This window comes from Anser anser (genome assembly GCF_964211835.1).
Source record: "Anser anser genome assembly, chromosome: 7".
Classification (NCBI taxonomy): Eukaryota; Metazoa; Chordata; class Aves; order Anseriformes; family Anatidae; genus Anser; species Anser anser.
The window spans coordinates 9,095,921-9,115,312 of record NC_139727.1 but is presented as its reverse complement, the minus strand read 5'-3'; the positions used below and the strand labels follow the sequence as shown (position 1 = coordinate 9,115,312).

The window sequence follows — 19,392 nt, the reverse complement described above, 5'->3', positions numbered from 1 at the left end:
AAAAGGCCATGAACGTGTATCCTTTTTTAAAATATTTGGTTTAATTTTACCCTCATTAATAATTCTTGAAAGCTTGTTTATGAGTAATTAGAAATGACTACTTAAAAATAAAATTCGATTTTCAGATTTTCTGAGTGCACATACAAATCACATGGTGTTTTTCTGCTTCTTAATTGAAAATAACTTCCCACAAATATTCTGTAATGTGGTTCCCGTTCAGCAATCTTTATCTGAAAGCATGTGAATAATCCCATCCCTATTCAGCAATGCACTCTGAGACCTGCTGAAGCTCAAAGAGCAAATACTTAAGGTTGAGCACTTGCTTACTTAACTGTACAGCTGAACAGGGAACTATTCACTTTAAAATTCAGCATTGCATCAAATACTGCTCCTGCCAGTAAACTCACTAGAATTTCTGTGGAAGGCAAGTACCAAAAGAACATAAATTCCTTTAAAACTCAGACAAAAAAAAAAAAGTTCATAAGAATGGTTTGTAGAAAAACGTAACGATGGCCATAACAGGTCAGACTGGTATCCTGTTTCCAACAAAGACCAAAAGTTGGTGCTTCAGAAAAGATATAAAAATAGTGCAAGTCACTCAGTTCTGTTTGCATTTTTACTGTCATAATGTCTGTCTGGAAGTGAGTGCAGCTGGTCAGACAGTATCTGAGCAATTCATTGCTTGTTACAGTTTGCAGGAGGTTGGGAGTATACTAACAATATGCCTTTTGCACTATTCAATCAGATGAATACTTATACTACAAGTTTTTCTATAATGTTTTACAAATCCCTTTTCTACTGTCATGCAATAGAGAGTCACACTCAGAGACTCTGGCTTCAGGTATTATTTACTGAATACTCTAGAAACATACAAAATGGAACAACCTGAGAAAGGTTCAAAACTAATCAGAATATATACACTCCTCCATCCAAGTTTAGCCTTAGTTCTCACTTCTCAGTTTCACAGAATAGGAGCTTTGAACAGAGGATTTTTTGAATCAGCCTTTTCTACTATTCATCTTCTCATTTGGCAACCTATATGCTTCCTCCATATATTAACTTGCAACTGCCCTCTAAAACACCCCAACGTATATCTACTTCATGAAATCAAAGTGTGTAATTATTCCTACACCATCATTATTTCCTTGTAGCACTTTCTCAAGTTATTCCACGTTTGCCATTTAGTATATTAAAAAGCACTGAAATTATGTATTTCAATTAACAGAGTAGTTCTATGGGCTTTTATTGTTATTTGGCACAATCAGGCAAACCGCAGAAGCAAACTGAACTGAACAACAGAAACTAATATTAGCAACACTTTGCTTATTGCCTTGGCAATAAACAGCTGAGGGATAATGTGATGAGGAGAGATGAATCCTCATCACATTCTAAATTGCATCTACTAAATAAATTAGTAGTGTCATCAATATCATTGCAACATTTGCTCTCCTCAATAGCTGCTCTAGCACGGCTGCTCCTCTTCAGTACTGACCCCAGCACTGTTGAATATGAAGGGCTGACTTCAAGGAGATAAGACACAAAGGATCCTGGCCTTGTTCCTAATGGGCAATATGGTCTATCGCAGGTGTTTAGGAAACAAAAGATGTTAATATTACATCTGCTTAGACCTCTCTTATGTATTCCTGCATTTATTTATTGCTTAGAAAAAATGACAAATGGACAGCTTTGCCTACCTTGACTAAATTGCCTCTCAGTGTCTCAAAGGAATTTATGAAGACAAAATGAAAGGATTGACATAGAAAGGGGAAAAAAAATCCCTGGAACTGAATTCAAAAGTGAAAAGTGTGGTGAACCTGAGATACTAGCTCATTCCTGAGCAGTTTAAGATGTTTATATGTCCAGATATTTGTTGTTACCTGTCTGCTGGAGGTTCTGGTTTTTCAGTAAAGTTAGAGAAACAAAAGATGTGAACATTCCTCAGGAAGCTCGATGCAGTCTGATGGCAGACTCTAAGCCAGTGCAGGAACTGGTTTCAGCTAAGGCACTAAACACTGCATCTTCATATCTTAAACTGTCACAGCCATCTGCTAATGGAAGGCAGTTCTAAGCCCTCAAACCAACTGGGATAAATTGAGACACTGAGATAAGCATAAGAGGATAAACAAGGACATGATACACTCTAGTCATTAGTCTGCAGTTAGTTTAATGCTAAATCAATTCCTGATAGCAGCATAAACTGTGACAGCACAGAATTTATAGTAGGCTGCAAAACTCAACCAGCTAGATGGTGCTGACCTTTTGTTTTGCCACAGCAGCACTATTATGGGTGACCACGCTAGGTATCAAAAGTACACAAGCTGCAGTCAGTCATCCTTTTGACCACAACCACACATCAATATAAGTAGTGAAGTATAGAGACTGAGGGTGACAAAGGATGGACCAATAATTTAGAATTCCTTCAAAGCATAGAGAATGCTCCAAACAAAGCTTACACAACAAAAAATACTGGTTGTAGATTATATCGGTCAGCATATGATGCAGTTGAAAGTGTTCTGACACAGACTGCCATTACAGAAACATGGTCAAAGCGTTTCATAGCTTGTTCCTTTTCTTTCTACCTCTTCCCATAATTTCTCTATTGTATTTCTGGTATCTGTCCCTCCGCAACCTGCATTCCTTGACAAAACCGAAACAACAATTTCAAAACCTCAGTTACCTCTTTAATACATAAAAGTAAAATAACTGCAATAGTAAGAAAATTATATCTATTTTTAGTGAAGTTTATAGTATTTTATTTTGTTGCCAAGTTCAGTATAAAAATAGGCTGGATTTTTTCTTTCTAATGTAGTTGAAAATGTATTTTCTTTCCTTATCTACCATCAAAGAAATCCTAAAGTACACAATACCATCCTGTATGATAGGTTGCCAGCTGATGCTAATTGACAAGACCTCATTTTCTAGAAAACTAAAGACTATTTTTGACCTAACTTACTCTGCTGTTAAATGCTCAAAATATAGAAAGCATCACTTTTCCTTTCAGAATAAGCACATACACCTGGATTTAGATAATTCTCCAGAGAACAATTACATTTTCCTTATTGACAGTGCAATATACAGAAGTTTTATTGATCAAATATGGGCATACCATGCTACCAGCTTGGAAAATGGCACCAGTACATCTTATATAAATTTAATTAATTTTGTACAGAATGATTAGTTATTATATCAATCCCAGGTAATACGACTTCAGTAACTAGTCTTTAGGAACTCCTGAAATGAGTAGTAAAACCATTAAATAAATTCATCACATATTTTGGAACATTACTTTTACTTTTGTCAGGAAATAAGTTACACTACAGCAATATTTTTCCTACTTCGTGAGGTATTTCATGCAACACACATTCTGTCAGCTCTCTAAAGCTCTATTTTCAGTATTAGTTGATTAAACTCTAATATCCCCTAAATAAAGCTAAAACTTTCCAAACATCACATTTTCTTTTTCTGCAAAGTAATCAAATCAGTTTAGCTGTGGGAAATAAAAATATTCTCCCCCCAACAAAAATACTCAATTCTTACTGCAAATAAATTTCCTAATTCTAAAGTTAGTTATACAATAGACTCCAGATAAAGTAGACATTTTGCTTTTTATTCACGGTAACTTATTAAGTATGCCTTATTACCATGATGTGGGCTTTTCCTTATCTGCAGTGTGTATACAAACATAGAGTCATATAGTTGTTCTGTTCCTTACAGGTTTTTAAAAAACACTAATATATTTTTAAATAGATCATGATGATGATATCAATAAAAAATTTCAGGTTGATTAAAAAGAAACAGAATCTCCATACACTGAGAACATCATCGTATTTTTTTCAGGGCAACAATCTAAGTGTTATTTACTGTAATCCTTCAAAATGAAGTGAGTTTGAGTGCTGAAATCATAGCTTGACCCCATCACCATATGGAAGGAATTAAAATACAGATGAAGACAGATTTTACCTCTTCAGAGATAGTTGAGGACAAGCTGTTCAAATAAGTGTGTCCAGAATTATTACTACTAAGCCAAAATTACATTAGACAAAAAATAATGATCTCAGTCACTGTTATGGGTACATTACATTTTTTTCCAAGGCATTGACATAGATTCTTATTCAGAAAGAAACGTGAAATTGGTAAACTCATAGCAACTTTCATTTGTAAGAGCGTGTCGGTGATTTCCTGCAAAATAATATGACATTTTCATTGCTCTAGGTATAAGAGATCTGTCACAACACTCCTTCCACTCTAAAAGCAAATAGAAGCAGACTTTTAGAAATACATGAATCCTGTGAAGGTAATTTTACTCACACTGTTCTTCCCACTCCTGGTCATCATCACTGTGTTGACTGTGCTGCTGAGCTTGCTTGAGGCTCAAATACAGCTCTTTTGCTCGGATTTCCTCCTGCTGCCTTATTTGTTCTTCACCCTTTTGTCTTTCCTCTTCTTCTCTTTTCTAAGCAAAATGAAGTAAAACAGAAGTGGCTAAAGAGGAAGAATGTGCCAAAAGTTAGGACACTGATTCAGTTGTTTCCTCCCAAAGTAACTATGTTACCTTGAAAAATCCCTATTTCTTTTGACTTAGGGTTTCTCACCTGTCACAAATAGGCATAATAGAAACTTTTTACCTCTTATGGAATTTCTGAGAAAAATGTGTCACAACATCCTTATATTGTGAGATGCACAAATATCACAGCAACAAGGAATATCTAAGTACCTAAGACCTGAAATGTACAAGGAAAACATGTTTCATTACATGGCACCAGAGCCTGTGCTCTCCTACAATTCGTAAGCAGTGCTTGTTTTCAGTCCACATGTACTCCCACTGGAGGCATCACTCTCACTGTAGAGTTACGTACATCTTCTACAGGATCTGTACAATTCAGAAGCTGATTTCCTGGTGTTCTCAGTATAGCAACTGTCACCATGTGTCATCAATACTAACACAGAGAATAACATTCTCCAAATATCAAGACCATTACATTCTGGAAGAAACGCCAGATCCTTCAGTACACACCAATCAACTAAAAGTAACATACACATAAGTTCCCTTGCAAGAAGATCTTAAAGGAGATGGAAATGTGATGGAGTACCTCTACAGCTGCCCTTCCAGATACTATCAATAACTCAACTGCTTAGTTAGTGCAGGAATAGGAATCCACATCTGTGGTTTTTTGTTTTTTTTTTTTTTTCTTTTTTTTTTTTTTTTATCAATTTTCCCAATTTCATTGTTCAACTGATCTCTAAAGACAACAAAATTGAACTTCATGCTGTGTACAAAATTATTTCAATAAGAACAGGGCTCTTTAATGAAATTTATAATGGAAACACTACTATAACCTTTTAGGTAACAAACTTATGAATAAGAAGTTAAATATATATATATATATATGTCTTCCTTAAACGACATTTGTTTGTTAAAGGACAGAAGTAGGACTTCATAAGATCTTTGCTTTTTCCTAATTTGTTTCTTTTGGGTGGGATTTTAATGTTTTATTGCAAGAGGACCAGCAGTAGTTCAACACAAAGAAAGAAAAAAAAACAGGATTGCTTTAAACTGGAAAACAACTTCCTCAAATCCACCAACTTTTGTTTGATCAACCACCTGAGCTGATGTATTTCAGCTAGCAGCTCTTAAGTACAGACTTTGCACCAGTAATTTCTTTTTTATTAAGGCATCGTGTGATATAAACTCTGAAAATTGTGTTCAGATGAGATTGCTCCTTCTTTCAAAGGGGAATCAGACACATTTAGCTTCCTTCATATCATACTTGTGCCCAGCAAACTTTGTGGAAGGGCATACTTTCTAATTTTGTAAATAAATGTGGTATGTTGGATATCTTCATAGTTTTCATCACAGCAGGATTCACAGCATGACCCTAACAATCCGTTGTCTATTTTAACAGGTACTACAAATATGAGTGGAGAGACTTTAAAAAATGGAGCTTAAAACTGACTTCTAGTATGCTCTAAACTCACACTTTGTGCGTTCAGAAGATGCACAACTGAGCTTTCACGATGTTGCCAATAATCCAGTGAAAAGTGTCTTAGACACCTATTTTCCACATGTGGGTTCTTCCTGTTCAGTGTTTGAAGATGCTACTTATATGAAAGTTCAAACTATGTGAATTGTAACAAACATTTCAGCCTCATTTTAGGCTGAAAGGGCCTGAACTATTCCAAAAGCTATATTAATTCAGTAAAGGTATATATGGATTAACCCTTTACTCCAGTAAATACATTTTGTTTTATAATATATTGGAAAAGTACTCCTTTGAAGTTTGTCTGTCCTATCTTAACACCTGCAGGAGACAAATAGGAAAAGCGATCTCAATATAGTAATATGCTTGTCCAAACAACGTTGGTGTTTAACACCTATAAGAGTGACACTCATACGTGTTTTTCCAGTGGTGAAACTGATGTCTGGAATACCTGTCTGGGAAACAAGAAACTTTTTATCCACCATTGTGAGAAAAAGGTTTTGTGTTTTGTTTTTTTTAACCCCTAATTCTCTCCAGCTCTGCAAAAGTTATCTGTTGCTGTCAACCATGAACCTGGATTTAAAAGACAATTCTATTTCTTTTCAGAAGACAGCTTTTCAAAGCAAACAATATTGTTTATATCTGTGATCCCTGGAAGCTCAATGAGGGCCTGATACAGCAGACGGAATCAAGACTGTTTGGTCGTTTGGTCAGGAATCACAATGGCATGTTTAAGGAAGAATGACACATTATATTTGCATGAATATGGAAATAACAGCGTAAATCTAACTGTGAATAGACAAGGACAGGTGCCTTGAGTTTCACAGGGGTGGTTTACTTCTGAATAGTCAGCCAGCTGACACAGCTCTAAATGCGTTTGTCCATTGACAATTCAAAAAGACTGAAAAGTAGTAAGCAATTAAGCAGTGACAATCAAACATCATCTTCAGAGTGGGAAAATGGAACAAATGCAAATCTACACCCTTTGGAAGAATTCAACGATTTTTCCATTTCCTTAAGTAACATAAATCAACATTTCTCCATTAGGCTCTGCTGAATGCCACCAGTTTATGCCAGAGGATGTCTCTTTGATCCTACTAAAGCAAATCAAAAGACCTGAAATATTGATTATTAGTAGTGATGTACCTGTGTAGTCAATAATAGCTTTCTAACACATATGATGAACAATAACTTAGGCTACTCTTATTATTTCTGCAATAGAAAAGCCTGAAATTATTCTTCAGTCCATTTTTCATATTTTAATGCTTGAATCTTTGATTGTTTCTAACATTATCCTCCCATTGTTATCTCCTGAGTCCTACAAAGATTAGGTGAGTGGACAATTCATTATTTTAAAATTGCCAATGCTTCTAGGAAGCACTGATTTCAAAGCCCAGAAGCTTCTTCAGAATAAAAACAAATAAATTCTCTTTATATATAACCCATAGAATTAGGGTTTTCATATTTCAGTTGCTAGTAAATGTTTTCAATCCCTTCTTGGAAAAAGCAATCAATTGTTTATTCTTATGAGGAAAATATTTATTCACCAAGCTTCAGTGCTTAAAAAAAAAAAAAAAAATCCAGTATGTATAGGCTGTCCTTTCAGGAAGACAGACCAACAAAGAGGTAATTCTGGGTTATCAAAATGTTTTCTATTCAACATCTCACACCAGATGTACCAGAAAGCACCAGAAAGTAAACTAAATATGAAAAAAAAACAAAATAAATAAAAACAAAACCAAAATAAACAAACAAAACAATCCATCCCACAGCATTTTCCCTGAATCCCACAAGAGATTTGTCACAAGCTGTTTTTTTTAATGCAGCTGCTGTTGAAGAATTTGTAATATAAAGATGAGAATACCTAAAAAAACAGAATTCAGTTAGAGTTCTTGACGAAAAGCAATAGTGCCTAAGAAAGCTGTACTTTTTTCTTTCTTTTTTTGAGTGAGAATAAGGATCTTCGAGTCAAAGAAATAGCAAAAAGAATAATAGTAATAATAAAAAAACACATTCAACGCTGCCACTTGACTCTGAATTCACAAAAGTTTTTGTATCATTTTCCTTTTTATAGAAATCTAAATTGTAAATAATATTTATTTGAATTAGCTCATGAATGCATGTGTAAGTATGTTTTGCAACCGCTAATGGTGAGGAGAAATGACACTTCTTAGCATGACACAGGAAAGAAAACTAATCCTTTGGATAAGTATGAATAACAAGTGTACATTATTATTTAAAATGAACAATAATTGAACTTTCCACATATACTCTACTGGAGAAACAACAGCACCCAGTTTATCTGCTTTTCCCTGTGAACCCTATCCTGCCCATTAGAGCTGAAAGTAAAGAGCTAGAATAATCTACAAACATCACCTCCTGCCTGACAGTTGAGAGTGACTATTATACTGTGTGCCGTGACCCTCCCAGCTCTTCCAGAATAATTAGGAAGGTGACAATTCAGTACATGGTTGCAAATTGCCAAGAAATACCGACCTGCTGCAACAAATTATACTGGCAATTCAATAGGCTGCAGTAATCCTCCCCAGCTTTAACTCCACTGGAGGATTTGAACATGCTAAATGATCTTATCTAGCCTCTGGCATTTGAGCACTTTCCACAGACTTGTTACTTATTACTGTAAATGCGCGTCTCTCGGTGTTTGATAGCTCTACTACAGCCAACTCTAAATAATATTTAATCTTAGCTATGGTTAGCTTCTAATGTTTCGGTCCAATGCAGATGAGAGGATATTAGGTCAGTATTCAGTTTCTGCTGCAGGAAGATTTTTAAAATGCCTTGGGGAAAAGACAAAACACATCACTTCATTGTTTTCCGATGGAAAACTGAGCTTCTGGCTGCTCAGGCTCTCAGGGCTTCTCTGGGGAGCCCTGCAGGATGCGGGGCAGCTGAACGACTGCCACCCCACTCGGGGCAGAGCCTATCCAACATGTTTGGTACAGCAGCCCTCTCTGAAGCAAAGGATGCCTGGGATTCCCTCTATGCTTCAGACTGTCAGGAAGTGTCCCTGGCTCTCCTGAGAGCTGAAGCCGCTCTGCTGCATGCGAGCTGCTGTGAAGCTCCTGCAACCCTTCAGCAGTCGGCCTTGAGCCAGGGCGGGCATTCAGGCCACCTGCCACGGAGCAGAGAGCACAGCTTGCCTTCATCCTGAGTCCTTAGGACTCCCAGCTCTGAATAAGGGAATCTGAAAAACCCAGGGCCCCGGCTCCAGAACAGTCTGCTGTCAGCAAGGCTGACACAGCAGGACCGAATTCAGAGATCAGCATTCTCCACAAACCCACCTGGCAGTTTCCAGCAGAGCTGTGAGTGAGTACCAGCAGAAATATGTCCAGTTGCTTGACAGCCTTTTTCTGAGAAAATTCTCTCGCATGCCTCAGAAAGAAAAGTGTTTACAGAAACTTATTTTCTCTACTACCAGTGTCTCGAAACAAACACTGCGTTTGCATCACTTCACTGGTCCATGCATGAATTTGCACGGAGATAAATGTCAGCAATGCAGCCATGCTTTACGTAAAGTCATGTTTCAGACACCAATATGCCCCAGGACACGCTATTCACATATAGCTCATATGGGCTGGTGCCAGCATCGTACTCTGGTTCACAAAGGGCCTCATTTACCTGAGGTACAAAACAAAGGTAAGAACTGTTGCTGATCAGGAGACATGTGAGATTTATTACATGTGCTGGAGCAGACTCTCCTTGGGTAACTTGCCATAGATCCAGTGACAATCCCCTAAGAGTTTATCCCTGCATCTTAGGGACTGTTCACAGTTTGAATTCTTGATACGTAAACTATCCTCATTAGTGGCTCAGATGTTCCCATTTGCCCATGGGAAATGTCATAGCTTTGCTGGTTTTTACTAGAGATCCAGAAAAAGGACAGTGGCTTCAGCAGCACAATCATTACTGAAGTCACTGGGGAAAAGATTTTTCTTTAAAGTTAATATTCCTCACAGTTCCTCACATGTAGGATAGGAAAACCTTAAGATCTGATTCCCAGCAGAAACTAAACAGCATTATTAAAGAGGCAACTACAAAGAAAGAAAATAATTTCTGAACCGTGGTCTCACAAAAGAGCACAAAACGAAGCATTACAGAATTATTGCAATTGAGACTGAATGGACCCATTGGATTTTTGGAACGAGTTGGGTGCAAAATGCCAGCAAGAAGCTGTTGTCATATTCTTGGATTCTAAATATGCCGTTGTTGGGAGTTCAGTGTTTTCTTGGCACAGCAAAGCACAGAGACAAAATTACAGCTTATTTTCACTTAAAGATAACAACAGGCCCGCTCAGGTGCTTGATATTTACTTGGAAACAAGTGATTTTGTGGTTGTGGTTTTTTTTTTCAGATCAGGACAGAATGCTCATTGCTATGTTGTAAGTCCACAGTACTGTAAATTTTGATGGTGACATTCTACTGTATTCCTAATCCCTACACCTGGCAGCAGCTATCTGAAGAATCAGATCCACAGTACTTTTGGGCACAGGAAAGCACTCAGGCATGCGTTGAAAGCTCATTCAGGTCAATGGGACAAAGTGTGTTCTTTCTATTAAGTACGACCTATCCTTATTAGAGATGCTTTCCTTACCTGGAGCCCTAATTACTCTTTTTCTTCTCTGAAGGTTGTTTCTAAGCCTGTCTTCTTTCATGAGAATGAAGACAGCAAGGACATAGAAACTCTTGGATTCACACCTTTAAAAAGCTCACTTCGCTCACCACAATCTCAACAGGAATTAAAGGTCATAAACTTCTTCAATTCAAATAAAAAGGAAAAAATTGTGGCAGGAAATTATCACACACTGTTACTCTCTTGTTGCCTATCAAAAGAATAAGGATTATTTCTATATAAGCACCACTGTCATCACAACTCCCACTAAATATTTTTTTATGCATGAAGAAACACAATGCCGTTAAAATTGATATGCCACTTTTGATTAACACACATGGAATTTTTAAGAAGCAATCTAGCTTTATTGTCAACTGTGCTTATATAATTATATTTGACAGGTATCTGATGTTGGCATAAAGATATTTCTTTACTATTAATATTTTCTTGCTTTATGAAGACCACAAAGAACTGAGAGAATCTCCTATTTCTAAAGGTAGCTGAAGGATACCATTCTCCCCTGGCTGGCTGAGGCTCATACCTTTAATTTGCTCTGCACATTGTTCAGGACTCTTAATGACAGCAGCTGATAGAAGTAGGAAATGATGCTTATGATCTCATAGCCTTTGTGAATTTGCAAAAAGATTAATGACAGTAATTGGCTCTCTTATTTGTCCTTTGCAATAGGTGCATAAAACAATAGCTGTCCTCAAACTGCAAAAATAGAGCAGTCAACATTTATATTCTAGCACCATAAATTAAAGGCGTTTCTGCTTAAGAAACACCAAGGAATGCAATATTTTTCCAATAGCATTGGAAGAGGAAACAGGAATCATCTTTCACTCTGATATGTGAGATATCATTTATCTAGTGCAGACGGCTTTAAAGTCTCATGATAAGTCAAGAGGCATAAAAGTGTTTTAAAAAGGAGAGTTTGCAATACAATGCAGTTAGAAATTAAACACATCAGCAGAACAGACAGAGTTTCAATCTCCCAAGTCAGAATGTTTCAAGAGGATGAAGCATTAGCAGACACAGAGTTTTTCATTCCCCAGTTTTGGAGACTACTTTAACGGCAGTCTGGTCATCATCACAGAAGGATGACTACCAGTGCATTAAATATTTTAAACCTGTTAAAGTGGGCTTGCTAACTGATCTGCATCTCATTCCACACCCTGAATCATTCATGAAAGGTACATTTCTTCATGATTTCAATGATTGCAGTCATACATGAGTAGACTGATTAATTCATCTTCTTCCCAACATCTCTAGTTCCATTTTTGCAGTTGGAGGTAGATGACAGCAGTATAACCTTCCTGTCTGGGTACCTTTCCTCTTATTCTTGGAATGAGAGCTTGTAAATATTTCATGTACTTCGTTCACTGCACATTTATAAAAGGAGTAAAAGAGGAAGGACAAGGAAAGTCAACTCAGATTAAATAAACTGGTGGGCAGAGATGCTACTGTGACATTACCTTTCCATCAATATGACAACGAGCAGAATTCGGTGGCATTCTTTTAGAATTGTAGAAGATCAGTTTTCCTTAATAGAAAAAAATATGCCTGCTGGCCTCTAGAAGTTTCATAATTTGCTCATCCAGCTTTTTGAAAAAATCTCTTTAAAACAGAAGAACTACAGTGAGCTTGTGGACATTTACCCCATCAAGCGCACTGTAAATCAACCACAGAGATACAAGTGAACAGCCCTGTATCGGTCTTTGTTCAAGAGGGCTTTGCTTTCCGGAAAGCAGAGGAAGGAGCATTTAATTAGTTGCTCTGCTCATTATTCATACATTAATAAAGCCACTTGAAAGGTATAGTTTCATTACTCATTGACATCAAATTTCAAAGGCCCTGTTCTCTCCTATGAATTCAAATTAATTGCGCAAAGGTAAATCAGCAACTTTGCGCCGAGGAAGCTACAGGAACTGCCCTTGCTTTGTGCTACACTGCCACCCTCAAATCCCAGTCCCACAGTGTGCAAAATAACAAGTAACTTGCTGACTCTAGCTGGTAATCAAACCACATAAACAAACACTGAGTTTTTCAGCATTTGTCCCGTTACACAGGGATGAGGAGGGGGATTCCATCCACAGTTTCCTCACCTTTAATCACCATCCCAGGAAGAGAAAGACATTAGCAAGCTGGCAGCAGGGGACAGAGAGAGGCATGCAGACGAAGTCACTGCATGCAGACCTCCTAGGAGTCGCACTTTGCTGCAGGCTTTCTCCATGGAAACCCAGCAGCACCAGTCTTGTCCTGTACACATCACAGTACACATCCCAGACTCAGGAGACTGTGGTGATTTCTCTGCACACTAAGACAATTCTATTTTATCATCTTTAAGCAAGTTTTTATCATGACAAAATAATATGAAAGTTAAGACACATAGGCCTTCATTTCCTGTTTTGTTTCCAAAGGGTTATTTTCAATAAGAGAATGTGGAAAAATATTATTCCAAACTAATGTTAATGCACTATAACTGAGTTCATGGAAAATTCATGATGGAGTCAATAAAAATCAGGTAAATGAACTTCTTGCAGCTAAGCCAACTGGGCTGTTCCCGCATGTCAAGTAGGAGAAAGGTCCACCCCTCATTACCTTAATGAAAATAGTGACAATTTTTAAATTAAATATGTGAGCAACCTGCATAAAATACACTAAATATGTTCAGACAAACTAGCTGAAAAAGATATATTTCACAATCGTACATTTTTCCCCCAGTGTGATTCACTCAGTACAGCTGACTGAACAATTCTGTTAATGTGTGAGCTGAATAACCCATTTGATTGTCCTGACAGTTTTGAATGAGATATGTAATTTTTTCACATCACTCACCCAGCTGTTCTGGTGAACACCATGTAGCTATTTTCATATTCCAGGATGAAAAATTACAACTCTGGTTCTTAAAGCATATTAATAAACATACACTGAAGGTGACAAGAACTTTGAATCTCTATAAAAACACTATTAAAAAAGCTAAATATGATTCTATGCAAACCTTCAACTCCTCCTGAATTCTTTCCTCCTCCAATTTGGCAGCTTTCCGATCTTCTATTTCTATTTTCCATTTTTCTGCCACTATTCTGGCTTTTTCTTGAGCCATAGCATCCCGGAATTTCTTTGTAATTTCAGCTTCTTTTTGTCTCCTTCAAAAAATAATTTGAAAATAAAAATAATTTAAGACACTGGTTTTTTTCTAAATTGGGGATCAAATTTTAGTCAGTAACAGATCACTGGTTGCAACATATAATTAGCATAAGACATCATGGAAATATACAAGGAAAAAGTCAAACTGTATTTAACAGGAGACCTAGCATGAACTGGATTTGAGGAAACCATCCAGAAAGGAGACATTTTCAATTTTTGATAAGTGACCAATTAATATAGCATCTTCCAAATTAGAGAAATACTCCTTGGATGTTTTGTATTCATACCCTATATCTTTCATTCCCTGGCTGAAAACATAGATTTTCCTGTCAGTCTAGCAAACCATGATCAGGAATTTATTGTCTCTCAAATATCAATGATAACACCTGCCAAATTCTAACAATAGAGTGTTTATTAGTACTGACAACCTAAAGAGAACACAGAGCACAGGTTGAAGCTTTTAAACTCTGCTTAAGTATGCAATCAGTATAAGCAAGAAGAATCTGATATGAAAGGGAATAATACAAAATAATCTGGTATTTAAAGTGTCACTTTTGAGCACTGTACTGCAAAAGGAAGTGCAAGAGGCAGGTGGCCTACTTCCCAACAGCATCAAGCTTCAAAACAATTTTGAATTGCTCCCAAAGCTGGAAGAAGCCTTGCTTGAAACACCAGCATGTCACTTTTTGTAATCAGTTTCTGAACTGCTGGGATAAGAACTAATACAAACAATATGCACATTAAAACAATCACAAAAACAATTCTATGTACAAAATCCCCATTGTGGGCACAGATGTGTGCTGCAACAAATATTACTAATTTAATCATCTCAAAACCAGACTGTTTCATTTTTATTTATTGACATACTGGCCGATGGTTTAGCAAAATTCCCCAAAATAAAAACATTTGCTTTTATTTTTTTTGTGGAAGAAGATTTCTGTTTTTCGGTACTCAATAAAAATAAAATTCAATTTTTCACATCCTTAAAAATTGTCAGAACAAGTGAAAGAAATGCTCACAAGACATACATACCAGTTTTTACCCACCATTGCCTGACACCTTCCTACAAGGTCGTATCTCCTATTATTCCAAGTGAACCCTGTATTCAGATTCTTAAATCCTCACCATAGCTCCTCTGCCTCCTTCTGTGCTTGTTGCCTGGCTCGTTCTGCTATTAGCTCCTCTGATATCTGGTCATATGGCTTGTCGCCCGGGGCTTCTCCCATAACCCAGACCCAGACCTCACCGTCCTTCCCACGTAGCCACTGCACATGCTTTCCATCACCTACAACAGTCACCAGAAGAAAAGAAGAAGAAAAAAAAAGACGTAAGTACTAGCTCAAACTTTTTCATAAATATAGATGAACAGACAGGAAATCTGTAATTTAGAAACATTAAGCTTGCAATTTACAATTCAGAGCAAAACATCACCAAGAGGTTGGATGAAATCTTCAGATTTGCCCAACCCACCAGAAAGGGTTTGTACACATCAGACCATATAATTTTTAAAGACTCATTGTTCCACAAAAATATATTTATATATTAATTTTCAAACATTCCCCAGAATTTAGATATTATGATCAATTTTTCATTGCTGAAAGTGTACTTTTTTCTTGCTTAATTCAGCAAGGGATGAACAAAGAGAATGGAAAAGAAATGGAAATAAAAATATTCAATGACATTATGCATCTAGCAGTGCTTCAGCTCACAGAAAATTAGGAGTGTCAAGCATATAAAGACTTCAACTGCACAACCACTCAATAAACTAAAAAATAAAATAAAATAAAATAAAATAAAATAAAATAAAATAAAATAAAATAAAATAAAATACAGGAATTTCCTGCTCCCACTGTATGAAGGAGCAACTTCAGAAAGCATGTGCACTCAGAGTGTACCACTCAACTCCAGAAGCTTTTCTGTTCTAGTAGGCAATTGATAGGGATTACGTTTCTGGTTCAGTTTTCATAAAAGAGACCATGCAAAAATCTATTTTTACTGTGTTGACAGAGTACTTTTAAAACACCGAAAAACTTGTGTGTTCCTTACAAAATAGATGTTTGGTGAGCCTTCGCATCCAAGAGTCGGCTAAAGGCTTCCAGCTGACTACAAGGGGCACTAAATCAGATCCTGTACAAATACATTTTAAGTCATATATACTACCTGACGTTTGTATATTTAACTCAGGTACTTTTATGCATTTTTGAGATTCATAGGAAGGAATCAGTGGAAGCACCTTTTACACATCCAATTTTGTTTTATGTCTTGCTAATATGTTGAAACTGTTCTTCACAAAAGGACATTCCACCACAAAGATTATTGCCAAGATAGACAACAAATTTGTTTCAGAGAGCACAGACTGAAAGGCCACAAGTGATCAGCAGTTCATCTCACTTCCTCTATATTTCGTTGCACGAGGTTTCACCCTCTTGCCCTCATATTTGAGATCAGTAAATTCTGTGTGGCCACATATTATTTTCCAAAAAGCCTCCTGTCTCAACTGAAAACATGAAGAAATGGACGGTCCACCATTTTCCTAGCTAGTTTTTCTCCAACCATTCCAGGAGGAGTTAAAAGAAACCTGGTCCTAACCTAATGGCTAGTCTGCATCTCCAGTCTTTTTACTTAGAACCACAGAATCATTCAGGTTGGAAAAGACCTCCAAGATCATCTAGTCCAACCTGTAACCTAGTACTGACAAGTCCGCCACTAAACCATGCTACTAAGTTCTACATCTACAGGTTTCTTGAAGACCTCCAGGGATGGTGACGCAACCACTTCCCTGGGCAGCCTGTTCCAATGCCGCACAACCCTTTCAGTAATGAAATTTCTCCTAATATCCATTCTAAATATCTCCTAGCACAACTTGAGGCCATTTCCCCTCATCTTAGCACTTGGTGCTTGTGAGAGGAGCCCAATCCCGTCCTTGTTACAACCTCCTTTAGGGTAATTGTCAAGTACTATAAGACCTCCCCTGAGCCTTCTTTTCTCCAGCTCCTTCAGCCACTCCTCCTAAGACTTGTTCTGGAAGGTCTAGAGACCCTTCACCAGCTTTGTTGCCTTTCTTTGGACACATCTTTCTCTGCTCACATCAACATAGCTACTCTCACCACCTTCAGCTACCTGCCATTATGCAACAGGACAATATCCTCTTAACCAGATTAAGTCTCCTAGTGTTCAATCAATAAGGTGTTTTTGACATCCCAGACTGAAGAGAGAAAACTGCAGAAGAGAATGAAGCAGGGCTGTTGACAGCGGGCACCGCCAGCACCCACCCACACTCACAAGTGTTGACAATACAAACCGAAGGCAATGAACATATCAGATCTCTCAATGAAAGCTGATATTCTACATCAAATTTGAAAACATGATTTGTAAGAATTCCCTCTGTTGGCCTAGTAGTACTGATTAAGCTAATAATGTTTTCCTTCAATAACTCTCAAAAGCGTTTGCTCTTTCACAGTCTATCAGATTACGTCTCAGGATATAAATGTGAATGCATTTTATTGTGGTTCCTATGCTGTCCATTTCTGTTTTCCAGTGTTAGTACAACATTTATGTCGTATTTTTTCTGATACAGCATTTGAAAACAGTCTACCAAGAACGGATTGGCCATATCAGTTTGTGCTCCCAAGGCTGTCACCTACTGCCTTTCATGGTGAAGCATCCTGAGAAGCATGGAACAATTTCCCAGGAGTACTGATCCCATGTGACAATTGACAGTTGTTGCATTAAAAGGGTCTGATGACCTCTTTCCTGGGAGAAACCTGAATATCCTACTTATTCCCCTTTATTTAATGCTTTAAAGAAAACATCCCAAACATTTTAATGTATCTGTATCATAACACACAGATACCAAACATTGCTACTGTTTCAAGACACCACTTCTGCTCATTAATGACCTTACCAGATGAAAAGAGGGGGAGGAAAAAAAAAATCTCAGGTGAGTAGACATATTTTATCTTTGCTTTTTTTTTTTTCCCAGTTTTTCTGTGCCGAAGGATTATTAATATGTTTCTCAGAGACACAACTTATCCATTACTACCCAGCCTCTTAAAACAAATAGTTGATTTGCAGACATGTTTTGAGAAATTGTTCTCTTTGTTACTTTTAAAGCAATGGATCTCTCTTCTAAAGCTACAGACAGTAGACAGTAGTAAACTATTTTGAAAACATTAGTGTAACATATTTTTAGTTCAGCGCTAACTACTGTATACTACAATAGAGTATACTGCTGTATATACATCCATAGTTCAAATTGAAAGATTAAAACACTATCAATCTGGCAAATTAAAGCTTCAGTATTAAACAGACAGACCTCTGCATGTACAATTAAAAAAAAAAAATCAGCTTGAGCATATATACCTTTATTTACATTTTTCTTTAGAACGACAGAAACTTTTCCACGTCCAAATCCCATTCTACTTTAATTCAAGGAATGACTCCCATGTAAAGCTTTCCTTAAACTACACCACCTACACTCCCCATAAAGTTGGACATGGGCTTTTCTGCACAACCTGACCATAAAACTTAGGAGTTTCTTAGCACAAAGTAACATTCAAAAATGATGAGTGGTCAGGAAAAGAAATAACTCAGGGAGAAGATCTGACACTGAAAATGGCATTCCTGCCATACAAGAGGCATCTGCAGCCTCACAGTGTCACTGCCAGATCTTTTGGACCAACAATGCTGGGCTTGCACTTTAGAACTGTAGAACCAATGGCAAGAAACAAGCTGAGAGCACAGAGAATTCTTTTCCTTAATATTTTTAGGAAACTAGTGTTGTCTGCTTTGCAACCGTAGAATTACCCTATCGAGGGCTAATTACAATAAAACAATTTCTGCTTTAAGATACCTTTCAAGTATAACATTTTTCTGAAAAAAAAAAAAAAGATATCCTGTTTATATATATTTCCAAATGAAACAACTTTGAAATATAAAAATTCAAATAAATCTAAAGAAAAATACAGGTCCTGACTAAATACATTTGAAATCTAGGTGAGAAAGAGGCAAGGGAATCTCATTTTTCCTGTTCAGAAGCAGGCTTCTGAGCCCAGGAACAAAACCTAATTCAGAATCAGGAAATAAATTCACATCTCTTGAGTCCCAGTCTGGTGCCTTGACCACAAAAGTACTTCTCTTTTCCTGTAGAGACTGTGGCAGGCTGTGAATAGTTACCATTAGGAAGTAGTGGACATCAAAATTAGTCTGGTTGGGAGAGGTGAAATAAAAGTGTTATAGAAACAAAAACTGCCTTATCAGGAAAATGTACTTAATTTACCAAATTGTTTTTCCATCTCTACTGTTCAGGCAAGCTATTTATTAGGTATAATGTTTTACCATATTTTTGTCTAAAACAACTCTGTAGCACCACAAGAAGACAACATTACTTCTTGCCATTCTCTTCACTCCTCTGTGAATGAGCACCTCTCATGGAGCCCCCCCAAACCTACACCTACACAGCTTCAAGATCAGCAGATTTCTGTACGTTGCTACTTACACCAGACAAATGAAGAATCAAGTATCCTAAATATGCAGCACAAAGGGATCACAATGAAAACTTTCTAGAAGACCTACAACATGCAGCAACAGTAACACAAAATTGCACATAGAAACACAGATGCATACACACAATCA

The 19,392-nt window shown here is 37.0% G+C and overlaps 1 protein-coding gene across 8 annotated transcripts in view; it reads right to left on the bottom strand.

Annotated features, from left to right (window-relative positions):
- Positions 1-19,392, bottom strand: part of SH2D4B (SH2 domain containing 4B) — a 119,803-nt gene that overhangs the window by 37,247 nt on the left and 63,164 nt on the right. For all 8 annotated transcript variants that reach the window (XM_083843860.1, XM_083843861.1, XM_083843859.1 and 5 more), the window contains 3 exons: positions 14,884-15,043; positions 13,610-13,757; positions 4,309-4,453 (listed from right to left, as the gene is read on the bottom strand). In XM_083843860.1, coding sequence (XP_083699986.1) covers positions 4,309-4,453; positions 13,610-13,757; positions 14,884-14,984 — 394 coding nt within the window. In that variant the 5' untranslated portion in view covers positions 14,985-15,043. The remainder of the gene's footprint in view (positions 1-4,308; positions 4,454-13,609; positions 13,758-14,883; positions 15,044-19,392) is intronic.